Genomic DNA, 27,624 nt, shown 5'->3' on the forward strand with positions numbered 1-27,624 from the left:
ATTTATATGTCATTTCTTCAAGGTGAGATTTTTAAAGAAAACAGCTTTCAACATATTCTAAGTCAAAAGTAATAGCCATGTGCTATGATTTATAGGACAGACCCTCTATGGTTAAATAGATTCAACCCTCAACAGACAAAAGAAAACTAGGCTTGAGAGTTCAGATATGCAATTTCTGTTTGAAACCTTTTTTATCTTAAGATACACAAAGATTTTAAAACACTAATATTTAGAGATAATAAGTTCTATTTTGATTTTTTAAAATATTCATTGCTGTACTGAGCAAGTATCCTACAACAGTAACTGGAGCACGGACAGTAGTAATAGTAAAATACAGCACAGAAAATTATAAACAGAAAATCAGAGTAAGATTTTTTTTTTCCCCAATAAAAAACCATGTAACCCCTTTTACAAAAACAAATGAAAAGCGGACAAAAATATAGATGTTCTGCTTTATAAATAACACTGGCAAACAATAGCTATCTTAAATTTTTAGACATAACCAAAAGTCTAAAGATCTGGCTAAGTGAAATTAAGCTAAATGCTTACTAACGTTTGCAACTGTAACCCTTTCAAAGGGGTTTATCATTTGGTTATAAAGACTCAAGATCAAAACCTGGCTCTTCCCTAATTCCAAATGAAGAGGCTTCTTTTGTTCTGTAAATCCAATTTAAAAAGAACACTGTATTTTAATATAAGTCACTGGCATCTGGTTAAAAAGCTTAAGTTTGTCCCATTACATCCTTTGAGCAGAACATTGAAGTTCTCTTTCCTCTCCTATGAAAGAGCTTCCAGAGAGAGCATCTCTTGTACCTTGTTCATAATGCACAATTTATCGGCATTTTGTTTCCTTTCTAAATGGCCGGGAGGGAAGAAGAGCTCCACAGCCACTGTGTGTGGTTAGTAATGGCGCTTTTACTTGTCATTGTACAAAGCCTGTTAAATATTTACAACACAGACAGCAATATCTAGTCCTAAACACCCAGTTGTGAGTTTGAATTTTTTTAGAAATAAATCTATGACAAGTTTTCCCCAGCAAAACGCCAGAAGACTTTACTAACAGCTTCAAGAGACCCAGCGGGTCCAGAGGAGCAGTTATAGGCCATCTGGTGATTACTTATTATTATTTATACAGCACTGTAGATGTACACACAGATGTGTTATGAATCCACTTACAGAGTAGGCCCTAACAAGGGCTTCAGACAAAATGCGACTGCTGAGCAAGTCAATCTGCATTAAAGAAACACGCTAACCAGAAAGAGGGAACACACTGGCTGTTCTTCAATCTGCCGCATTAGCTGGAAGATTATTTGATAAGAGAATGATGAATTCTATATAATGATGACAATACCTTGTAAGTTAACAACCTAGCTGTACGTAGTTTTGCAGGGGTGGCAAAAGAGGGACTAATGAAGGACAGGCTCTCAGATCCAGAAAGCACATTATTAACTCGGCAGTTTATAAAAGAAGGGAGTAGAAAACAGCCTCTCTCCTGAGTTAGGAAGAACTGAGATACAAAGATACAGAATTTTTTTTTTTTTCCTACCAGGAATGCTCTGAGAACTGTTTCTGGGCTCCCATTCCAAATATTAAGTCATACTCAAGGAAAACAAGAGTGAATAACCGAAAAATTTCATCTAATTTCTTGGGTATCGCTCTAATTAGGTTCATACAGCCTCCCCTTGGCAGATCAGAGCAGGGATGCTTTTAATCCACTATGCTCTTAGTAACATAAAAATAATGGTAACATAAAAAGCTAAAATCATCAACCACATGTTTCTAAAGGCGAATATCAAGAGTGCCAGATCGGACATTAAAAACAAGGTTTAATTCCTTGCTCTTAATATATTTACATTCTTAAAAATCCTAGTCCCAATTTTGTCCACACGATGCATAACGGTGGTCTACTTCCATCACAACGATTCATAAAACTGTAGCATACTCAGAGTGGACTGAAAGTTATTGCAAAATCAACATATTATTACAAAAAACAAGGTTAGCATTTGGCCTAATTGTGTATAATGCAGTGTATTTTCAGCTGCCTGACAGCATGCAGGCACTCTTACCAGATGGGAACTGGATGAATTATTGAATGAAATATGAATTATTAAATAAAAATTTGAATTTTTTTAAACTCTTGGCAGGGGGTGAGGAAGAAAGGCTTATTTGTTTGCCTGAAATTGCCCTCACCTGTCGAAGCATGTAAAGATGGTATCTACCACCATAAATGGTATTTACCTATCAAAGCCATTTCTTCCTTATTATTCTCCAATTCAAGATGCTCCCCTGACATAAAGAATTAGTAATCAGCACCAACCCATTCTTCCTTCTTTTCTTTGTGCTAATGCCAGGTAATAGGGATACTTGCCAAAGGGATAGAATTAAAAATCCAGAGTCCCATAATACCAGTATGGCCCACTTAAAGGGAAGGCTGGGATAACAGAAAAAAATCTAGAGATTTGTGTTACATAGGCAATAAAACATATACCTTTGTAGCATGCCAGCATTTAACCAATCATAGAAGCTATTTGTTGCCTCATATATTACAAAGCAATAGAGATTTAAGGGATAATGTTCATGAAGGCAGAGGATACGAAGCAATAAACAGCATTGGAGGTTGGTTAAATGCCAAGTGAAGCCAGGACTACAGCACCATAAACATTATTCCTATTATATGACAAGATAAGGAGGTACAAGAAGCTGCCCTCAATCCCACCACAACTAGGGCTCTACTGCTATTCTTGGCCTTAGAAAGGGAAAGCAGGCCCTGGAGGTCTATGAGCTAGTTATGTGTTTCATGTCTCAGTTAGATACGAAGAGAACCTCAACCTATACCTAAATGTCCTCTGGGAGAAGAAAAGATCTGGCAGTAGATAACCTTAGGGGGGAAAAAGAGTAACAGCCCCTCAGGTCACAATGGACAGAGGAACAATCAAAGGATTTTTCCTTAAAAGGACAGAGTGGATATAGAGGTGATTATGACAGAAATTTTCCTCAATGGCTAATAATGGGATGATCTTGTCCATTAGAAGTATCTCCTCAGAGGAAATGTGTTCCTGCTCTTAAAGAAATAGACATTCTAAGTAATAAGCTTATATGATCAGCTTCTGCTCAAGGGCTTAGTTACAATAACCAGAAGGACTACTTAAATCTGCATAATTTGTACTACAAAACAGTGTCATGTTCCCAAAAGGGAGGTACAGGAATATGGAATTTGTGGGCTCCTAGTAATAAAAACTGGGCAAAAAGCATCTAAAAGGTAAGTTATCTAACTGCATTTACAAATTCAAGATTACTCTCAGAAGCATAGTACAGTTGACCCTTGAATGACATGGGTTTGAATTGCACAGGTCCACTTAAATGTGGAATTTTTAAAAAGTAAATATAATACAGTACCATAAATTTTCTCTTCCTTACAATTTACTCAACATTTCCTTTACTCTGGCTTATTCCAAAGTGAGAATACAATATATAATGCATATAACATACAAAATACAAGTTCATCAACTATTTATATTATTGGTAAGGCTTCAAGTCAACATTAGGCTATATTAGTAGTTAAGCTTTTAGGGAGTCAAAAGTTATATGCAGATTTTTAACTCCCCCGGGGTGCTCCTAACCCCTCCATTGTTCAAGGGTCAACTGTAGTTTTTCCTGCTTCTACAAACAACAGAGCAATTTCACAATCCACCTTTAAATAAGAGAGTGCCCCAAAGCATCAAAAACTTACAAGATGGGCGCCTGGGTGGCTCAGTGGGTTAAGCCGCTGCCTTCGGCTCAGGTCATGATCTCAGGGTCCTGGGATCGAGTCCCACATCGGGCTCTCTGCTCAGCAGGGAGCCTGCTCCCCTCCCCCTCTCTCTCTGCCAGCCTCTCTACCTACCTGTGATCTCTCTCTGTCAAATAAATAAATAAATAATCTTTAAAAAAAAAAAAAAAAACCAAAAAAACTTACAAGATTACCTAAATTCAGCACCAAACTATACTTCTACTAACTATACTACATCACAACAGTATTAATTAGATGCTATCTTATAAACATTTCAAAAACCCAAACCACTCAAATTCAACCCAACCCTTTGGCACAGGGTATCTGGGGTACTGTTGCCTTAACAACACTAACCCGTTCTCTGGAGGCAGCTCTATTAACTATTCCTGCTACCACATTCCATAGAGAGGTATTAGCAAGAATATTGCTCTCCCTAAGTTCCTCTTCAGGAGAGTGATGAGGCCTCAAGAGAAACAGGGTCTCGACAGGAGAATAGAGATGAGAGGGCTCAAAACACCCTATCATCTGTCTTTTCAGATAAGAATGCAGAGAATACAACCTTCAGCAGCCATCTTTCTTTTAAAAAAGTGCATGCAGCATATTTAGAATTCAGCTGTGTCACATCAGACTTACTGTTGGGAAGTGGATCATGAACAGAATCCAAAAATAACAGCCATTAAAGACCTAGCAACCAAAACATGTTTACGTATCCATTGAAAGCCTGGTGGTTTTGATTATATGGTGGAGAGCATAATCCACTAGTCTATTTTAGGTGAATTTTCCTTTCACCTTCCCTTAATATTAAGGCGTAGATAATTTCTGAGTTTAGGGGTACATAAGGTAAAGTCTGGGCAGAGAACATACACTGAAATAATGCAAGATTCCTACAGTTTTTGTTTGTTGGTTGGTTTTTTAAGGATCCATCTCTTGAATTATGATTTGCTTTCATTCCTTCTTCCTCTAAGAGGTAGAAACCACTGATTTTTGAGGTTTCAATGGCAGTAGGTTCTAAACCATGTCTTGTAAAAATTATCATGGTCCTTATTACCACTACTAGGATTTACATAGCTTTTTAAAAATTATTCTACCATTTCTGGAATAAAAATTTTGAATCAATGACAGTGGATTATAAATAACTTAAAGGCCTCAAGTGGCTCCAGGATGAAACCATTTTCAAGAGATGTAAGAAAGCTGGATGACAGGCCTAGGGTAGTTCGCTTTCCCAAATGTATCTTCTTTGCCAGATTTCCACTATTTCACATAATAGAAAGCAACCACAGTTGTTTACCACAGTAAATCTTGAAGAGATCCTACTTTAGAGTTAATTGTTACTAGATATTGGGGGAAACTTGGAAGGAGACTAAACTTAACTAGAGAACTACAATTTTACCTGATCATAAAATTCTGACATGCAAAGGAGGTAAAGGGACGAACAATGCTACCTTCTATTCTTTTCTATAAAGCAAGAAACTGGAATACAAAAGAAGGTAGCAATCTCCCTGAGTTCCATATCCATTGAGGGGTGGGGAATGGGGAAGGCTTCAGGACCAACAGTAGAGGTTATAAAGAATCCGAACAACCAAAATACCAGCAAACAATTCAGAAATGGGAGGAAGAAGTAGGGGAAGGAAAAGGCTTATGACAAACAGTATCCAACAATACAAAAGGAACCAAAGTAAAAAGTCCCTACTATTTTTACCACCTCTAACCCAAGCAAAACAAAAAGAAATTTCAGTGAAAACTACTCTTTTCTGATGAGACAGCCTAAAGAAACCCATTTATACCTTTATTTTCAGGGAGCTTATGAGATGCTTTTTCTGGTGTTTTCCTTTTATTTTATAATCCATTTTAATTTCTTTAAGCCCTTGTCTAGGTGGTTTTAAGCATAAAACATAAGCGGGGCACTGAGAAGCTTAAAATTAAACAAAGAAAAATAAAAGTATGAGAAAAATAAATCTTTTCACCAAAACTGCAGATTTTTAAAGAGAGATAAGTGAAAAGGGTCCCCGGTATCAATTATGGGAATCACAGTAAATAGTATTACCAACAAATCCACACGCAAAAATTTGAAGGGATCAGGTTCAGATATATATTCTAATATAGCTGTCTGAAAAGTGAAACAAATCCATCCTAATTTCCCAAGTGGCTTCTATTGTAAAAGAATAAAATACAAATCAGATGGGGGAGAACAGTCAACAATAAAGCTGAAAACTGACAAAAAAGGAAATACACCCTATGACACTAAATACTTCAGAATGCAATGGCTTTTTTAGCCTTTTCTGAAATCTTCAGCATTATTGGACTTTAGAATCCTTCTGCTTATTCCTTGTCACTATCTTATCCCATTCACCTCTCAAATTCCAATTCTTAGGAATCTCTGGAACTTAACTCTTCTTTCTGCTGAAGTATTTACAGTGTTTAATAGAACTAGTCTGCAATCTCACATACCACCAGTAAGTGTCACTGGGCAGTCACATGGCATATTCCTAACTGAACAGAAATTCAACCTTTCAGTTCTATAAAATCAATCCATGAAGGCCGATAAAACTTCCTTTGTATACTTTTCTTCATCCTTTGTGAAACATGGCAGTAGGGGAGGGTCTAGGAAGAAGAGTTAAGAAGGTACAAAATGGGGGGTGTGTGGGTAAAGAAGCAGTTTCAACAAAATTACTTTATTAAAAAAGCATATGATGAAAGTATCTGACACATAATGTACAGATATGCAGACAATAACATGGCAGCTAACGCACAGAACAAGGCATCCTGCAGTGTCAGGGAGGGAAGATGGCTGAGAAATCTTGTAGTTCATACATTGCTGTGAGATCTCAGGTTCTATGTTGGATTTGTATTTCCTACATAGATAGAGATCTGCCTTAGCTACCAACAGTGATTTTCTGGATCAACAGTCCAAAGAAACTTTTCTCTCTTATTTAAAAAATCCAACATACTCCAGCAGACTGAGGCTCACGATGAACGAATATGTTCTCAGCTGCCTATTCTAAATATGTTAAGCACACTTTTATCTCCCCGAAGGTTGAGGAAAAGATATTTCTAAACTTGTTTTATATTTAGATGGATAGCTTTAGAAAGCAGGAGAGAGCAACATGTATTCCTCAACACTGTGGGTTGGGAAACAAATACCAGTAGAATAACAATATGAAAGAGAGCAAGGCAGATTTCATTACGGTAGAGTGCCTACACCTCCTCATAACATGGATTTACACACTGCAAATCCTCTGATCTGATTACCTCCAGTGATCACGTAAAATACCGGCTTTAAACTCTTTGCCTTAGTGATAAAACAGCCACTTTGATTCACAACGAGACATTCACAATAAAGTATATTGTAAACGTACCTGTCCACAGCCTGGGGCATTGCACACAAACGGTCTGTCGTCTCCCATATTTCATATAGCAGAGCGGAGCTGAGGAGGGGGAGGCAGGGGGAAAAGTTATGTTAAATACGCTGGAGTTTAAAAAAAAAAAAAGTGCTTCAAAAATATCAAGCCTAGAAACAGGTGTTCCAAGAATGCTGTCTATCAAAGCTATAAACACAGGCTACTTTGGGGAGACCCATTAGACAGGTGGCATATGATCTATTGCGCCTCAACTGAAACTTTTAATTAGAAAAATTGAGACCTAAATAGTCAAGGAATTTCAAACCTTTGGTAGATTTCCCCTCTTCCTGCTACAGTATATAACACACTCCTCTAGTCTGCTGAATTACAATCAGTACAGTTCCCTATGTCAATAAATCCACTGAACATTCGATGCGGAAGCCATATTTCTGAACTAGAGAAGACCAAAATTTGTCATTTAATTAATTAAGGGATTATAGGAGGGGTGCTCCATTTTACAGGGCTATAATCTGGCTCCCTGGTGTATAAACTACGAGACTGTTGGCAAGGGCCGTTTATCCCAGATTATTGCCAAAGAAAACAAAGCACCCATCCTATTGGGCTACACGGGAAATGATTTTCATTAATAAAAAAATAAAAATAAAAACCTTCTCTCCCCACTGGGAGCCTCCTTCTCCCCCCACCAATCGTCTGTGGCAAATGGAGAAATATCGGTGCCCTTCCCCCTCTAATTCTATTTATGGCTAGGTTTTTAAAAGCAGCAATAAAACAAATGTCGACTCTTTGGGGGTTTACTGGGTGAATATGTTCCGGCTGTTTGTGCCGCTCTCGGCCAGAGTTCTTGGGCTGCTCTGTTGCAGCCAACAGATGTGTGCTGCTGCAGGGGATAAAAGAAATGGCACTAAAAGGCATCACCATCCAACCTCTCTATTTCTCTGAAGAATTTAACAGGGCTTATACTGTTGTTTTTTAATTATTGAAACTAAACTCTTGAAAAGCTGATCGAAATTCTTTGTCAAAGAACAATAATTTCAATATGAATGTGTTGGGGAAATTTCTCATTTCCCACTTAGGAATAAAAATAGAGGTGGAGATGGATAAGGATGAGAAATGCAAATCATAGTAAAAATATTCCTAAAAGATCAACAGGGTTTTGAAAGGGGGAGGGCACAAAACTAGACTTCACAGAATAAACTCCTAAAGTATTTTTTCGAACATCTTTCTATAAGAAAGGAAGGTGTAGAAAAGAGCATTAACAAGGGAAGATGAAAGAGGAAGAACTATAATTTGAATATGCCTAGAAACAACTTCAGAACTGTAACCAAATTCAAATTTTTATTTTGGAGATAAACCAAAATATCAGGTTGCCCTCACTCAGGTCTGCATTAAAATAAAATGTTAAAGTGCTAGACTGAATTTGGTAATCAGAAAACCCCGCTTAAAACTCAGAGGGCAGCTAGGTAACATCTCTCCTACTCTCTTAAGACTCACTCTGGGGTTGGAAACCAGTATTTCTGGTAGTCTGATCAGTAATTTCACAACTAATCAGTGTTTAAAATTGTGGGGTGCCCCATAAAACAGAAAGGGCTTCTTAGTCATCTTTCAGTGTGCTAGGAACAGGGTCTAACTATGAAGGAAATTGATGCTGCAGCATTGCTGTAATGGAAGAGAGCCTGTATGTACATAGGTGCACACAGATTTATATCACATTTAGCCAGGATAAATTGCTTCAATAAATTCTTTTCCTAGGAGAAGCCAGCTGAAGCTGATGATTGGGTACTGGGAAAATGAGAGCTTTATTCTTCTTCACACAGCCCCAGGACAAGAGGGTTTTCTGGTTTGTTTGTTTTAAATACATAATGATTTTTTAGCACTTTCTGGAACTATGACATAGTGCAAAAAATAAATATCAAGTAAATAAAAGTATATAAATGCAAAGACCATGGCCATCACGACTGAAAATTCAGAACACTTCTGGAAAGCAATTCATCTCTGGAAAAATTCCTAACTGCTGTGCTGGAGATAATTTCACTTACTAGTCCCAAACCCTGCTTTCCTAATATAATCATGAAATGAAAATTTAATTTCAACAGGATCCTGTAGCATATCTTCAACCAGGAAGTAAACTACAAGGGCTAGGGCAGATATAACATAAGAAGCAGGTGAGATTCCTTCCTTTTACCTTGTTTCTGTTATTTGGCTAAATTTTCTGTTTTCTACCTAGTTAGAGGAGAAAAGGGGTGCTTTTGAGAGTAGGACAGCACTGGCATAGGAAGTGACCAAATAAACTCCAGAATGGTTTCCTTCCAACCACAAAATTCAAAATTTAACTTGCTTTTGTACAATCATATCACAATATATGGCTTCCAAATCCATTTAACTGCACCCTTACTAGGAAATAGAAGTGAAAAATCACAATTTTCTAAAAGAAAACAAAAGGCAAAACCAAGCTGAGGGAAAAGTATTAAATGCAACAAAAGCAACCATTTTCAGGGCTCAAATCTGACAATCACTCACTAGGATTTCCTGCTTCCTTCCCACTTTACTGGCTTTTTGTTTTGCCATTTTCACCAAAAGGAGGATCACAATGGAAGGAAGAAGGCCCTCTTTCTTAAATACCCAGAATTATTCTGAAATCATTCCTCAGTATCTTGCTGCTTTTCATTTCCATCATTTTCACTTTAAAGTGATTTGTCTTTTTTAAGAATTAAATATATTACAACAACAATCATCTGTTCTCCTACTTAAAAAAAAAAAAAATCCAGCTTACATCTTTTCAAATTCCCTGTTAGCTGTATCAATTGCTACATACAAGGAATGCCATTGCTTATTTCTGATAGATAAAACAAATCTCTAGTTATGAAAGAGGTCAAATTGAAGCCTTCTCAAGAACAAAAAGCAGCACATTTCTGTCATATAAACAGGCTGAGACAAAGGTGAAATCCTGCATAAAGATACTGCCATTCACTAGAATTTAACTCACAGCCCATTTGGAACTATACTACTTGACAAGTAGATCACGTGTCTGGGCATGACACTCAAATATGTGTCTGCTCCCCGATCTATTTCTCAGGATGAAACTCAACATTTTGTACAACTAACCAATAAATGACAGGCAAAGGATACACACATTAAGAGAAATTTCCAGGAGGAAGTGAGATGCTTCCAGAAGAGATCTTAGAACAGGAAAACAAAGATGCAGAAAAAGGCTGTTCCAGAGACCAAGTGTGCAGAGGAAAAGGCTCAGTGACCAGAAGGCATAAGTGATAAAAATTACTATTTACTCAAAAGAGAGAAAGTTACCTGAACGCTGGGAGAGAAGTGAAGAAAATCCAAGGTTTAGAGACTGGTTTTTAATAACTGGGATAATTTCATAAAATCTATGTTAAATAGTTTTGTCAAAGCCAGAAGTATATCCTAAAATGGCCAATGTGCAAATATGAAAATTGATTTTCTATGTATGTAATGATATATATATACGCATATATATCTTTTTTCCGCCTTTTTTAATAGAAAGAGAATGGAGTCCGTCACTGAGGATGATAAAGCCTGTTCTCTGGACCCAGGTATAATAAAATAATTTCTCTAGTAACTAACTGCTGTTCATAAAATGTTCCAACTTTAGCAAAGCATAAAAGCCACATACAAACACACCCAAGAGCCTCTTCTTAGGTTCCTAATAACAAAAGCAAATATTGCTAAGTACAAAAATTGAGAAGGGCATATGCACCATTAATATCAAAGATTCATGAAAAAATAGAAGGGGTTTAGACTAGCTATCATTCATTCACTCAAAAAATATTACTAGGGAACTAAATGCCAAGCAAAGTGGACATAAAAATAAAAAGACAATAATCCTTTGCCAAAAAAAAGAATCTTTCACTCATCTGTGTCAAGAAAAACTAGAGCTGGAGAGTAGTTAAAGCAGTAAAAAAGAGTTTTTTAGTCAGAACTATTGCAATAGAAGAAAAGAGACCTCTGTATAGAACTGGGCTCAATTCTGAATACATCATGCACAAGTGGAAATTTATAGCCAAGGACCATGGTGGGGGTTAATGGATGGAAAAGTACTAAGAGGAAACATCAGGAGAAGGGGGGATTCTGACTAAACCAACCTAACAAGAGTCTTGCTAAAGACAGGCCAGGATGATGATATGTCACCTAAGGGACGGTGAAAGATAAAGAACGTGATCAGATATGAGGGTGATCAGATATTGATGGTGAGGGATTCTTGCTAAAACTGGATCTTACAAGAAAGTACACTGATGGGCCTAAAAGAAGGTTCAGAAACCTGCCTAAAGTTTGGTCAGACAATGAATTTTTGTCATTTGGCATGAGAGGTAAGTGGTAAGAACGATGATTTAATTCATAAGTTCAATTAGTCAGAGATTGATCAGCATATATATTAGATCTGTTGCTATTTCTTATTCTTTGTGGGCATTTATCAAATTCCTTTGCTAGACAACTCCAGAGTACAGGCAAGAGCACAAAAAAGAGTAATGTAAAGTCTTGGTAAAAGATCTGGCTAGGATAAAGTCTGAAACTAATAATCACAATTTACTTTCTAGATCAAAAAGTAAATATGGTCAGTTTTAAAATTCATCAATTCACTGGGGTGCCTGGGTGGCTCAATCGGTTAAGCATCTGAATCTTGGTCTCAGCTCAGGTCTTGATCTCAATCTCAGGGTGGTGAGCTCAAGCCCCGAGTTGAGTTCAACACTGGGCATGGGGCCTACTTTAAAAAAAAACAAAAAACAAGAAGCAAAAAACCTAAAATTCATCAATTCAGTGCCTACCCACACTCTAGGCCCCAGAAATCAACAGTGAATGAGACAGACAAGGTTTCTACTCTTACAGTGCTTATAGTCTAAAAGGAAGAGACAAACACAAAGCAAGTAAACAAAATAATTTCAGATTAATAGCAGATAACTGCTATGAAAGAAATGAAATGGTGATATGTTAGTGGCCATGAGCAGGCTATTTTAGTTTCATGAATAAAAAGAAAATGGCTGTATTATCTGTGACCAAAATGGGAATGGGATAGAATATAGAGATCTAGGTTAAAACTTCTGGAAGCCTTTCCTTTCATAACACAGTTTATTTTTGGTAGATACTTACTGATTTAATATGAAGGCAATATTTAAGTATACTCTGCTGAAATTCTACATTTATCTTCCTGTTTCTTTTTTCATAAAGCTGCCAGCTGGGTCCACAAAACAACTGCTATACAGGTATTTATGTATTTAAAGCTAAACATATTTGACATGTTTTAAATACATATACAACTACTTTGTGCCTAAGGCACTTGATGTGACTACACTCAACCAACTCCGTGCTTTCCTTATCATCCAAATAGCACAGAGGTGACTCCACAGCTTTCAGTTAGAGTGCTAAAAAATGGGGAAAAGGAAGATTATTTGCCAAGTTAACCTTTCATTGGCTCTTGAAAACAAAACCCAGGCCAGAGCTGTTAAGATATATTTTCATGTATAAAAGAACGCAGCAGGGGGGGCCTACCTGGCTTCCTAGGTAGACATGCCACTGTGATTGTGAGTTTAAGGAGTTGCAAGTTCTCGGGGGTTTTGAGTTCAAGCCCCACATTGGGCGTGGAGTCTACTTAAAAAAATAAATGAAATAAAATAAAATATTAAAAAAAAAAAAAAAGAAGGAAAGAAACATTTTAAAAAAAGAATGCCACAGAAATTCTTACACCTCCGGTTGCCTGGGTGACTCAGTCCAGTCGTTAAGTGTCTGCCTTGGGCTCTGGTCACGATCCCAGGGTCCTGGGATTGAGCCCCACATCAGGTTCCCTGCTCAGAGGGAAGCCTGCTTCTCCCTCTCCCACTCCATTCCTGCTTGTATTCCCTCTCTCACTACCCCTTTCTTTATCAAATAAATAAATAAAATCTTTAAAAAAAAATAAATTTTTATACCTTCATATAAGACTTTTGGGAGTACATATTTGAACAATCTTTCTGGAAAGCAATCTGGCAATATTTATATTGTCTTTAAAATGTTTTGTATCCCTTGAACAAATCATTCTTTTTTCAGGACTTTATTCTGGGGTTAAAGCCCAAAACAGGGACCACTTATATATTAAAAGGTTTATCATAGTCATATTTATAACAATAAAGAACAGGAATTAAATGTTTAGAAAAAAGGATCAATGTAAGAAACTGCTTGACAAGAGACTATATTTAAGTTAAGAATAACATTTCTGGGGGCACCTGGGTGGGTCAGTGGGTTAAAGCCTCTGCCTTTGGCTCAGGTCATGATCCGGGTCCTGGGATCAAGCCCCACATCAGGCTCTCTGCTTAGTGGGGAGTCGGGAGTCTACTTTCCTCCCCCCGCCCCCACTTGTGATCTCTGTCAAATAAATAAACTCACTCTTAAAAAAAAAATAACATTTTCTGAAAGCTATTTAATGACATAAGAAAATGCTATATATTCTATAGGGAAAAAAGCAGGATATAAAATTGCATATGCACCATAATTCCAAATCTATAAAAATAGAAATAGGGGCGCCTGGCTGGCTCAGTCAGTAGAACATGCAACTCTACAACTCCTGATCTCAGGGTCATGAGTTCAAGCCCCACATTGGGCATGGAGCCTACTGCGGGGAGGAAAAAAAAAAAAAAAAGGCAAACAAAAGAATAAGCATATAAGAAGATAAGGGAATTAGCATCCAATGTTAATAATGGTTATCTCTGGATAATGGTATTCCCGGTAATTTTGTTTTCTTCTTCTTACTTTCAGCATTTTCTGAAGTTTACACTGATCAGATTGCTTTTAAAAAAATAAAAATAATATAGAGTAATCTAATAAAAAAAAATCTACAAGTTAAAAAAAGGTCCACATCTGGTACACTTTATTATAAAGTACTAGACGGTATATTTAAAAATCATGCAAGGCTGTTCGTTCATTCTCTACTACAAAGCAAAAGAACCAACTGACAAATTCAATTCATTTTTTGGACTACCAAAAAAATCTTTCTAAAATTATAAACTAGCAGCTTCATATGGAAATAGACACGGTGGAAACTTATATCGATACACAGGGTAATCAAGCAGTTCAAGATAGTTCCTCCTTTGTTACCTTCAAAGAACCCATTTTCAGAATCCCATGAATGCTCCCTAAAGAGTATTACTTATATCAAACACTTAGAAATTGCCCCAGCCATTCATCACAGAGAGAATAAAGAGAACTGAAACCAAGCTTAGCAGGTACTAAATGTCTTTCAGTGCAGTTATAAACAAGCTAAAAAAAATGTAGACAGGCACCCAAACAGAGCTCTATGGGCTCCATTCCCTTATGGTATTAAAAAGAAAGAAATTATATACAAACAGTTCTCTTCCAAGAACATAACTTTGGATACCAAGTTTCAGACTCTAAGATAATTAAGCTGCTACTAAGCAAAGAGTACAAACACCAAAGATCTCTACCACAGCAGTCTCAACATTTTATTCTCCATAGGATACTCAGTGTTGCTATGATTTGCATTACACCTAGAAAAATGATTTAAGGGAAAGATGCCAGTAAACATATGAACTGTGAGACTATAATGAATATTATGTGAACCTCAGAAAACAAAGACTCAAGTTTTACTAGGTAGTAGATTATTTAGGAATTGAAATTTCTGTTCATAAATTTTGGGTTTGTTTTCCACTGTATTACTTAGCATAAAAACAGTTTAGCATATATTATTTCACTAGTAGGTAAACCAACTGACCCAAAGGGATTATACAGAAAGCACATATATCACTATAATCTTAAACTAACTTGCCTTACTGTTTTATATCAGAGTTTTTGTAAAGCACTTTGCTTACAAACTGGAAAACTGAGGTAGAGAGTTAGAAAAAAAAAAAAAATAGACAAAAGATGAGTCAAGAGGTTAAAGCTCACTTGACTCCTAGTTACCTATTCTCACACACTTCAAAGAAGATATAAAAACAGATAGCACATCTTTTTAGAACTCCTAAAAGTTAAGGACACCTGGGTGGCTCAGTCCATTAAGACTCTGCCTTCAGCTCAGGTCATGATCCCAGGCTCCTGGGATGAGTCCCACTATGGAATCCTTGCTCAGTGGGGAGCCTTCCTCTCCCTCTGTCCCCTGCTCGCCCTGCATGTGTTTTCTCTGTCTGACAAATAAATAAAATCTTTAAAAACAAAACACAACCTCCTAAAAGCTGTATGATAAAGGGGCACCTGGGTGGCTCAGTGGGTTTAAGCCTCTGCCTTCAGCTCAGGTCATGATCTCAGGGTCCTGGATCAAGCCCCACATCGGGCTCTCTGCTCATCAGGGAGCCTGCTTCTCCTCTCTCTCTGCCTGCCTTCTGCCTACTTGTGATCTCTGTCTGCCAAATAAATAAATAAAATCTTAAAAAAAAAAAAAAGTTGTATGATAACCTGCCTATTATGTAACTACTTCCAACTGAATTGTGTTACTTCCAAAAATTTACACATAATAGATGTTTCTTATATGTTTATTATACAAATGAATGTCCAGAAATAAGAATCGGGAGGGACTACTTCTTGGAGCAATTTTTTTTGTCTAGAAAAATTAAATTATGTTCATAGTTTCAACATTAAGAGTGTGTGTAATTTTTTTTTTTTGTGGTGGACAGCAAAGTAAAGTTTACTGAGCGATAGAAAAAGCTCTCCAAGAGGGAGGGGACCCAAGAGGGTTGCCCAACATTAAGTATATTTTATTATAATAATTTTTAAATTCATAATCCAATTACAGTATATGTCAAGGACTGGCAAACTTCAGTCAGTGGGCCAAATCCAGCCTGCCACCTCTTTTGTATGGACCACAAGCTAAGAATGGTTTTTACATTTTTTTTTTTTAAAGATTTTATTTATTTGACAGAGAGAGATCACAAGTAATAGGCAGAGAGGCAGACAGAGAGAGGAGGAAGCAGGCTCCCCGCCAAGCAGAGAGCCCGACGCGGGACTCGATCCCAGGACCCTGAGATCATGACCTGAGCCGAAGGCAGCGGCTTAACCCACTGAGCCAGCCAGGCGCCCCTTTACATTTTTAAATGGTTGGAAAAAAACAAAAAAAGAGTATTTCATGACACATAAAAATTACATGACATTCAAATTTTAGAGTCCATAAAAAAGTTTTATGGGAATACAGTGATGCTTATCCTTTGCATGTTGTCTATGGTTTCTTAGGTGCTACAATGGTATAGTTGAATCGTTACAAACAGACCTCATGCCTGCAAAGCCTTATTTACTATCTGGCCTTAGTTTGCAAACTCCTCGTATTTATAAATAACTATTATTAATTAAAATGCATGGGTAATTAGGAGATCCCAATTATGACAAATGTCAGAGTGTATGTGTTAATCATTAGTAAGAACTTTTATATTGTGACTATTCAATTTAATTGAATTAATAATAATTTCTTTTTAAATGACTACAAATTTTTGAAATTAGGTTTTTTGTTTTTTAAAGTAGACTCCACACCCAGCATGGAGCTCAACACAGGGCTCAAACTCATGACGGGGAGATCAAGACTTGAGTCATGACCAAGAGTCAGACACTCAACCGACCAAGCCACCCAGGCGCCCCCCGCCCCCGGCTTTTTTTAAGTCAACTCTACATCCATTGTGGGGCTCAAGCTACAACTCAATAGTAATAGTATGTAGTATGTATATAGTACATAGTAATATGTACTTCTGACATATGTAATATGCTCTTCTGACTGAGCCAGTCAGATGCCCAAGAAATTAGGTCTTCTAAAAATAAGGTTAATTAAGCTAGCTCCATAGTTCTCAACCTTAACATATTCACTTGGGCACCCTGAAAAATACAGATTCCTATGCTTCCAGGATTTTCTTGGCTTTGCGGCCCAAGAATTTACACTTAAAAAAACCACCCTGGGTAATTCCGGTGCAAATGGTCAGTAACTCAGCCTTTGAGGGACACTAAAATGGCTGGAGAGCTTATAGTTCTTCTAAAGTAAAGGGCTGTATTTTTCCAATTTGGTACTACAAGACAGCAGTTTTCAGAGTGGGCTCTAGGGATCCCCATAGATTCCTAAGACCCATTCAGAGGGTTTATGGGTGTTCAAGTCATACATGGATGAAAGATCTATTTAAAGAGCAAGACAGGCTAATTCATTTTAATTTAACAGTATTAAAATTCAGAGATGTGGTTTCAGATTCTACACAACAGTCAACCATTAAGAAACTACCCCATTTTGGATTCTGGTATAGTATCAAAGAAGAAAGACTATCTACAATTATCTGAAAAGAATCTTTCTGTTTTCTGGGCTCCTGGGTGGCTCAGTCGGTTGAGCATCCGACTCTTGGTTTCTGCTTATATCATGATCTCATGGGCTGTGGGATCAAGTCCCACATCAAGCACCTCGCTCACCAGTAAGTCTGCTTTAAGACTCTCTCAGTCTGCCCCTTCCCTTCTCAAATAAGTAAGTCTTTAAAAATAAATCTTTCCGGGGCACCAGGGTGGCTCAGTGGGTTAAAGCCTCTGCCTTCCGCTCAGATCATGATCCCAGTATCCTGGGATGGAGCCCTGCATCGGGCTCTCTGCTCAGCAGGGAGCCTGCTTCCTCCTCTCTGCCTGCCACTCTGCCTGCTTGTAATCTCTTGTCTGTCAAATAAATAAATAAAATATTTAAAAATAAATAAATAAATAACTATTTCCTTTTCCTATTAGTATCTGTGTGTGAACCCAGGTTATCTTCACATACGTCAACCAAACAACATACTGTATCAGACTGAATACAGAAGCAAATATGAGAATCCAGCTGTTTTCTATTAAGTCAGACATTGAAGCCCTGCACCCCAATTTTTCTGACACTATAGTAATTATTTATGTTATTTGAAAGTGAGTATTTTTTCAATTTCTCCACTTTAATTTCTAAAATGCTCAATATCAACAGATATAACCAAGACAAACCAAAGTCCTTTGGAGTCCCCAACAGTTATGAAGAGTATAAAGGGGTAGGTATTGAGACCAAAAGCAGTTTGAGACTCACTACTTTTTTTTTTTTTTAAAGGTTTTATTTATTTATTTGTCAGAGATCACAAGTAGGCAGAGAGGCAGACAGAGAGAGAAGAGGAAGCAGGCTCCCCGCTGAGCAGGGAGCCGGATGTGGGGCTCGATTCCAGGACCCACAGATCATGACCTGGGCTAAAGGCAGAGGCTCAATCCACTGAGCCACCCAGGCGCCCCCGAGACCCACTGCTTTAAGAAATACACAAACAGGGACGCCTGGGTGGCTCAGTCGGTTTAGCATGTGCCTTCAGCTCAGGTCATAATTCCAGGGTCCAGGGATCGAGTCCCACATTGGGGGGTGGGAAGGTCCTTGCTCAGCAGGGAGGCTGCTTCTCTGCCTGATGCTTCCCCTGCTTGTGCATGCCTGCTCTCTCTCTCTAACAAATAAATAAATAAAATCTTAAAAAAAAAAAAAAACCAACAACAAACAAAAAACAGTAGAGTACCCTGGATTGATCAAAGAGAAGGTTCAAATTAATTTCTGGATTTTGAGCTCTGACATGCAAGGGACAGGTTTCCAAAAAAGGAGCCAGCTTAAACAGATCAAATACTTTTGTATTGAATGACTAAAAACAGATGGGAGTGAGAATTAGGCTGAATCATAAGTTAGATAACACATGGCCAAACCTTAGAACCTATCTGGGAACAGCTTCATATAGGCAACTATTTGACTAGAACTTTTTTTAAGTCTCTCTAGGCTTTTGAAGGATTCAAGGAACTATTTTAAGCTATCCTCAGAAAGGTTAATAAAAACAAAGAAGCAAAAGCTTACTAAAGTGACAGCAGGAAGCAGAGTTAGAAATAACTATATAGAACACTATATGTGTCTATGTTTGGCCTCAATATGCATTTTAGGAGTTGAAAAATTCCTGGAAACTGGAAGGCTGTCAAAAATCTAACCCTGTGTTTTGGGTTTTTTCCTACTCATTTTCAGATAAGGTATCATCCCTAAAACAATACACCAGTAGTGATCAACCCGTAAACACTAATCCTTAAGGATACATGTAAAATCTTCATGCACTTCTTTTTTTTTTTTAATGGACTTAATTTAAATACACTACTAACAACAATAAACCTGAGACTTTAATATTAAACCCTAGTATGAGTTAAGTCCTAGATAGGAAATTGCTACAATAATGACAATCATGGAGATGCTTAAAAATTCTCAAGGAAAAAAAATGTTTTCTAAAGACTGTCCATATACTGGCAACACAGTGATCTGTTTGAGGTATTCTAATGCTCACTGACTGACTTTCAATAATCCCAAACACAGATGTGTAAAATATCAGCAAACTACTGCTTGCCTATAACTTAAAAAAATAAAGAAAATGGTACTACAGGAGACACATTACTACCAGAAATACCAGAAAAACCATGTTAAATAAAACCAACATGGTGTTACTCAAGTTTGATAAAGCTTAAACAAACATTACTGGCAAGAAACTTGGTGCCAACACAAATCATTTACAGCAGTCATACGTTCTAGTCAATAAATCGTCCTGTTTTTATAATACAGTCTGGCGTATTCCTTTTCAGAAAGAATGATTATGCTCTATTTTTTAATCTGAAAAAAAGTAATTTTTCTAATGCATGGTAAATTATAAGTCCCAAATACAATCTGACCAATTTAGCATATAAATCTTCTTTGTCCACTATGTCAGCAAGAAGCATTATACCAGATAAGATATTAATAGGTAATTCCACTCAAAACAAGTTGGATTTTGTGAGATGGTGCAGCAATGGCGGAACAACACTGTTCCATGGAGGTCCAAGCCACAAGCTCACAAAGTGACTTTTTAAGCTAAATCTTAGCCCCAGTTACACTTTCACAAGTTGATATTTATTAAGGAAAAATGCATTCTTGAACAGAAAAAAGAAACCTTTTTTTAAAGTAAACTCTACACCCAACGTGGGGCTCGAACTCACAACCTGAGACCAAGAGTCGCAGGTTCCACCAACTGACCCAGTCAGGCATCCTGAAAAGAGAAACTTTTTATATACTCGGGTTTCAAATGTATGAGAACATTTAGGATTAAAATTGCAAGAAGATGAAAAAAAGCTAAAAAAGTGAAGTTGTTTGTAATGAGTTTTGTTCTCCGATTAAGTGTTCCTACATCCTTCATAAGATTACTATAGTTTAAAAAAGAAAAAAAAAAGATTACTCTAGTAACTCACATTTGCCTTAGTTGGGAATCTTTCCTACATGTCTGCCTACAAATTTCTAAAAACTAGGTAACAAATTCGTCTTTTCATAAAATTTTTCCTCTCTAAGGTAGCCAAGCAGTATACCTTTACTTTCAAAACCAAACTGAATTTTCTTCATTGTACATAAGCAGTGGGTATATTATTCAGACACCCCCCATACACACACACTTTCTAAACAAAAGGATAAACAAGAGAAGGAAAGAAAACAAAATACTATGGCTTAAAGGGGTAGGGAGACAAACTATTTCAACACAAAGTGTCCACCAGGGAAATTCTGTAGAGAAAATATCATGATGAAATATTTTAAGACATGAAATGATCCCAATGCAAAATTTTGTTGTTGTTGTTGATTCTTGTTTTGTTTCTTGCTCAAAGGAGTTATTTCTTGACATTTATGTTCCTTACTTTCTGTTTAGCCATTCCCACTGGGTCAGTAGAACCACTTCAATTTCATTTTCTTTAATGTCTCCTTTTCTTCAATAGTAAGTTCTTTGATCTGAGTTTCTATTTATGAATGTTTGGACTGGAAAGGACCTTGAGGGGTCATCAATTCCATCGTCTGCTTTTCAGGAGAATTCATAACTAAACAATCTCAAATGGGTAAGAAGCTATCAAAAGATGTACCCTGTCCCTAACAGCATGCTACTTCATTCCACAGAGACATTTCCATTCACAATTTTTTATTTTTTAAAAGTGAAAGTAAAAATTAAAACCCCAAAAGAGGAAGGTGCTTTAAAAATGCATTTATCAGCTAAAATTGCTCAAACTTAAGTTCAACTATCAGGTCTAAAATTAACACAGAGGAAAGTTGTTGGCTGCCAACACAGTCTTTATTCCCTAGAGATGTCTTCTGATGTTATGGCTTATTTCTAGCACAATTTTACCTATAGCACAGAGCATGACAAACTTAGCCCACCACATCAATAAACTATAAAGGCAACTGTGTGTGAGGGGGTGTGCTTTCTTTTATAGGTAGTGTAGGTTTTTATTCCAAACAAAATGAAAAGTTAGGTCTAAATTGGAGATGTCAATATTATGGGGAGGCTATGATATAACTGCTACATGGATAATAGTTTAATTTTTTAATATTAACTTAAAATGCCATGTCTTCCTAAAAGACTCCAAAACAGAATTTCATTTGATAACACAAAATATGCAACTATGCAGAAACACTGTTAATCATTCTAGAATTATTTTAAAAAATAAAAATAAAGGAAGCAGGACCAGCAATGTTGGAAAGGGGGAGGTAATTTTACTTTAAAACATAGCGGAAATATTAAATAGATGTCTTATAAACAACTGACAAGTAACGCAATGATTTATAAACACTAGCATGACCTAGCTAGGTAGCAACTAATGTCTAACTTCATTTTTCACCAGGTCACTAGCCTAGGAGCTTAGGGATAGATCAGAGACAATGTATTTAGATTTCAACAGGATGCTTCTTAATATTAGACAGGAAATATAAGTTAGATGATAAAACTGAAGGTGAATTCATAATTGAATTTTATGCAAAAGGTTGACTGATGGATTAATATCAACCTAATGATAGCATGCTGATGTTATATGGCACTGCTCCACCCTTATATATTTCTACCAGTGACCTAAAACAAAAACACAGATGTTTATGTCTCATTTATCAAATTTATCTATCAAAGATACAAACATGAGGATATGAGGAATAGCTGAGGCCAAATAAGATTATTAAGCTAAAACAATAAACCCAAATTAACAAGATGACAATTACAAGGATAAATGTAAGGTCATCAATTACATTTAAAAAATCAATTACACAAATTAATGCGATCTTGGACTTTAAGAATAGAAGTACAGAGCACAGCAGAAAAGAGGCCATACTCTTCCCTGTACTTTGTATTGATGAGATTATACCTGAGGTGTTATATTTCAGATCTAGATAAGAAACCCTAAATACAGGCAACCCAGCTGATGAGGCCTGAACTTTATCATTTAAGGAATGGCTAAAATAACTTGGGATATTTATCCTACTACATAACTGTTATCAAATACTTAAAGGGCTACCATGCTGACAAGGAATTAGGTTTATTTATTATAGCTGCAAATGGCAGAACTAAAGAGCTTCAGCACAATGTAAAGAATGTTCTAAAAGTAGACCTCCAATAATGGAACAGGGTATCTGTGAAGTGGGGACCTCTTTCTTATTGCATTAGAAATGAAAAGACCCACCTGCCAGGAATTCCAAATATGACGTATTTTCATGTTTCATGAATATACTTTGTCCCAAAAGAAGCCTCCTTCAGGAAGGCAACATTCAAATACTGATGCTTAAAAATTGTTTTCTTTGACATGTTTCTAAATAGATGGAAGACCTTCTTTTTTTTTTTTAAGTTTTTTGTTTTCGTTTTCATTTTTTGTTTTTTAGTATTCTCTACACCCAATGTGGAACTCAAACTCACGACTCAAGATCAAGAGTAACATACATGCTCTACTGACTAATCCAGCCAGGCACCCGATGGAAAATTCTTTCATGAACTCTCAAATCATAGTGCCATTTTTAGAGAAACCAACAGCAAAAAAAAATTAATGCTTTTTCTTTTTAAATGAATGCTGCATTTGTTTTTCTGGAAGAAACAACATCTGCACCTTAACTTTAGTACCTTTATCAAGGGATAAGGGACAATTATATGCCAGCCTGCCAACTAGCCTCCAGAAGAGAGCTGTCTTTGTTATACATTTACATGGCAAGGCTATTTGCTCCACCTAAAACTTCCTTGCAAGGAGAAGGCTCCTCCTTCTCAGACGTGGATGAGGCTGCTGTTAACACACTACCTCCTACTGCAGCCTAGGAAAAACTCCGTCTTGACATGTACAAAACAATAACTTGTGAGAATTTCAGAGCAGCTGTGTTCAGGCAGAGCCAGGGACTTTACTTGAGGCAAAGTAGCAGCTTAAGAGTTGGATGAAAAAAAACAATTTTCATTTGGAGCTGGAGGTGGAGAGAGGAAAGAAAAAGGAGGTACAGTAGCAGTGTCCATTAATATTTAAAAGCCACAGTAAATAAAAATGCTTAAAAATTACAACCCTGGAACTATCACAGGATGTAACCTTTGATCCACAAGTTTAAAAATGAGCAGTGTTGACACTCCCTAGCTTTCTGCTAGGTGTTAACACTGATGAAATTAAAAAAAAAAAAAAAAAATCTTGCATTTGATAGTGCCCCAGTTAAAGCCACCACAAACTCAAGAATGGAAGAGTAAAACAAGGGACTTTGCTCTTTCATTGGGTATTTTTTGTTCTGCTGCCAGGCAAACTGTGAAAAGGTCTGAATGTCCAAAAGCACTGCTCTGAATGTGAAATATTAGAACTCAATTCAGTAATTAATGCTAAAGGGTTAGTAATTAATTGGTCTCAATGTGTCGTAGGGGCAACTTTCTGGCTAGGAGAAAAAGCTTCAAATGGCTGCTGAAAACCAAAGGTTAATACAAAGCAACATACTCTGGTTTCTCTTCATGAAACAGCTTTACCGGCATTTCAGACATTATCTTGCTTCTCAAAAGTACAAGGAGAAGAGAAGGATATAAAAGACAAATCTATGCAGCAGCAAAGCAGCTCTTAATTAATTGGCTATATTAGTTTAATTCATTATTAAATAATACACACCTATCAAACAAAGGGCAAAGGCTTGTCCCTTTGCTGTACAGAATTAAGAACAAACTGGTAAGACTACTTAGTATAGCTGCCAAACTTTTCTTTAGCTTCTTTTCTTACAGACATGTTACATTTCGCAATAGCCTCCACTTACCTTACATCCTCCATGTTTAAGTACAAATTGTGTTTGATTTCCCCAATCCTTGCCCTAAGATATTATGACATATCTTTAACTTCTGAGTTTAGACACAAAGGAAGAAACTGAAAATTTTTCACTTTCCTGAAATATATGTCCATCTTATTTACACCGTTTAAAAATATATAAGATAAGCTAACTAAAAGTAACCACAACTAACCATTTAACAGTTCCAAGAATAAGAATGGATAAGACACACATTTAACAAAACAAACTTTGGTATATTTTTCTGTGCTTATAATAACTGTAAAGACCAATGTCATTACAAGAATTCTTACACTACTGCAAGGTTTTTAAATATAAGAATCAAGTGAGCTTGCCCAGAACACTCTGCACATCCCCACAAACCTACACTTACTATGACACAACCTTCGGAGACACTAAAACACTATTAAGTAGAAAGCAAACTTTTAAAGTTAGCAAAGTAGCAACGCAGCAATCTGGGTAGGAGTTGCCCTGGGTAGTAAACACCCCAGTCAGAGAACATAACAAGCAATTCAGAGCAACATGACTCCCAATGGGGTTCCAACTTGTACCGCAGAAGTCCCAAGCCCCCATCCCTGAGTTTTGGAAGAGAGGAGTGTAGGAAGAGGAAGAGAAGAGAGAAAGGAAATCAGAGCACAAGTGATGAAAGTGTTCTGTATTTCTTCTTCTCCACCCCTACCTAATCTTGCAAGCTGGTCACCAGACTAGGTGCCATATACAACAAATGCCCCAAATCAATATCCTAGGCTGTTTCTGATACCTAGGCTTAAGACCTGTATATATCCGCTGTCTCCTTTCGAAACACCTCCTTTACTCCTCTAAAATTCCCTTACACTCTTCCCAAAGTGATGCCTTGGCTGGTAAGCCCGCCTCTATAAAGTATTCCTAAACTCATTCACTGAATTTTCTCAAAATTCATACTTTCTCTCTGAAATCATGCCCTTATTCTTTTTTCATAATTTTCAAAATTCAATCAAAATGCCATGACTCCCATTCCCAGTGATTTACCTCTACCTATCTTTCCATCCAAACCCAATGCCATATTTTCACCTACTGTTCCCAACCTCCTGCCTATTACCCTTGGCTCTTCAATGCCAAGCCCCTAACCCCACTTTGATAAGCCTGAGTCTTCAATTTAGCACCCCATCCCTTCCTCCCATTCCATCCCATCCCATTACCCTCCCATTAGGCTCTACTAGGCTTCCATTCCCTCAGGATTCAACTCCCCTCTCCTTGCCACGCCCTGTGCCCCCCGGGGCTACTTACCCCAAGTTCTCCCCACACTTCAGGCCTCTGGCCCCGCCTTCCCCCCCAGAGGAAGGAGGCGGTAGGAGGGAGAGAAGAGGGGCGGCACTCCGCAAGGTAAAGACGATCTCTCATTAGTGTTCATCGCCGCCAATCGTAGCTTCCTTCTCTTTTATTGGTCGGCGTTAGTCCATGCCCCACCCACTTCCTCAGACAGGGCCCGGCCACCGCCTCAGCGCCCCCGTCCAACACAGACTGGGAGGGGAGACCCCGGCCTGGGACACTGAGAGTGGCCAGAGTTGAAAGAGAGACTCCGCCAGATCATGGACTACTTAATGTTAAAAGAACTCACCCTCTGGTAGCTCCGTCGCCTCCCGCCCGCCCGCGTTCGTTCCCACAATCTGTCTCCAGCTCCTCCTTTCCCCCCTCAGCGGAGCAGATACTTTCTTCTCGTCCGGCCAGGGGCGCTCACCTCTCGCGAGATGTTGGGGGGGGTGGGTGGGGAGGAAGGGCGAGATCCGTAGGCCCTAAGTTGGAAAGGGGCCGACAGGCGGTGCTCCGGAAAACAGAAGGGGCCGGACTTTTGGTGGGCCGGGCTGGCCTGGAGACAGGCTGAGTGAATTGGTTACAGACGGGTTACACGTGTTTGGCTGTGCAGTATAGGAGTTAAAAAAGAAGAAAGGGAATCCGTTCAGGTTCCTGTAGTAGTGGAGATCCAAAAAGTGAAGAAAAAGCACCTGACTAGCTCAGTCGGAACAGCCTGTGATTCTTGATCTTGGGACCATTAGTTCAAGCCCCACGTTGGGTCTAGAGATTACTTAAATATATGAACAAATAAACCAAAAGCGCCTAAGAGTAAGGAAGCGCAAATGGGGAAGTAAATATTCTAGGGAATGAGATTATTTCAAAGGAGCACACTTTCTTACCCTCCCCGGCCCCATAAAGGAGCGCACTTTTAAAACAAGAGAATACCTCAATGAAGCCGTTTAAAAAAAAAAGAACCCCGCCCCCCATTCCGATAGGCAAGGGGATTCAGGTTTCCAAACAGTCGAGTAATTGCATTTTCTTCTTTACATTTAGAATAATTTTACTGTGGCCGTAAATCTGGTGTGTGTGTGTGTGTGTGTGTGTGTGTGTGTGTGTGTAACTGCATGTGGGGTGGGGATAGTAAGGGTTCCAACTGCAGGAACTGGATACGTAAATAAATGTGCGGTTGTTTCTACTATCCTCCAGAGACATCACTTCCTTAATTGGAAAGTAGTTTGAAATACCTTTAGCCCTGGAACTGGAGTGAACGTATTGGAAAAAGCAAGCCATCTACGTAGCAATCCCAAACCTGTTCTTGAATTGGCCTGTGACTTTGTGAGATGCTTCTCTGAGTCTCTTTACCATGGGGCTAGTAAATTTTACTCAGAGAGTTGTAATGATCGAATGAGATAAGATATATAAAACTGGGAATCACAGAACACTAAATACTCAGCAAGTATTTCAATAAATACTTTAAAGGAGGGCGGGGGGGGGGGGCGCCTGGGTGGCTCAGTGTGTTTTAAGCCTCTGCCTTCCAATCGGATAATGTTTTCAGGGTCCTGGGGTCATCCGTGGGGCTCTCTGCTCAGCAGGGAGCCTGCTTCCCCCTTTCTCTGCCTGCCTCTCTGCTAATAAATAAATAAATAAATACGCAACAGGGCATACTAGGTGCAAGGTACTGTTCAGGCATGGGGAGAAGAGCAGACAGACCAGATCCCTGCTCAGGTAGAACTATCATTACAGTGGGGAGAGGGAGGCAGTTAATAAGCCAAAAAACACACTTATGTCAGTAGTGAAGAGTCCTTCAGGGTAATGAGTCAGATCATGGACTATGAGACAGAAAGTTGGGATGTGGGGAAGCCACTTTACTCCTCGTGAGGCCTCTCTGAAGAAGGAATGTGTTTGAACCAGCAGTTGAACTATGAGGAGGAAACGGCCTTGGGAAGATTTCGGATGAAACAAAAAATGCAAAACTACTAAAATTTGTTCTCATGTGGTAACCAAGATGGCACATTTTATGTTATGTGGGGTTTTGCCACGACTAAAACAACAATAACAAAAAACCTTAAAAAAATTACCATAGTTATAAGTAGAATTAATGGACTCAAAGTATTACCTATGGAATCTCTTTTCTCTCAGGTAAATTCCTTCTGCAGCTTTATATTACTTGGCTTTCTGAGCTTTCT

General features: G+C 37.9%; 1 protein-coding gene across 9 annotated transcripts in view; it reads right to left on the minus strand.

The window, feature by feature from the left end:
- Positions 1–25,872, minus strand: part of LOC132019734 (cyclic AMP-dependent transcription factor ATF-7) — an 89,955-nt gene extending 64,083 nt beyond the window's left edge. For 3 of the 9 annotated variants that reach the window (XM_059403249.1, XM_059403246.1, XM_059403245.1), the window contains exons 1-2: positions 25,345–25,387; positions 7,126–7,194 (exon numbers count right to left, since the gene is read on the minus strand). In XM_059403249.1, coding sequence (XP_059259232.1) covers positions 7,126–7,194; positions 25,345–25,352 — 77 coding nt within the window. In that variant the 5' untranslated portion in view covers positions 25,353–25,387. The other 6 variants (XM_059403252.1, XM_059403248.1, XM_059403247.1 and 3 more) reach the window with 5 other exon arrangements.
- Between the last annotated feature and the right edge of the window lie 1,752 nt (positions 25,873–27,624).

Source organism: Mustela nigripes, chromosome 6 (assembly GCF_022355385.1).
Source record: "Mustela nigripes isolate SB6536 chromosome 6, MUSNIG.SB6536, whole genome shotgun sequence".
NCBI classification, from domain to species: domain Eukaryota; kingdom Metazoa; phylum Chordata; class Mammalia; order Carnivora; family Mustelidae; genus Mustela; species Mustela nigripes.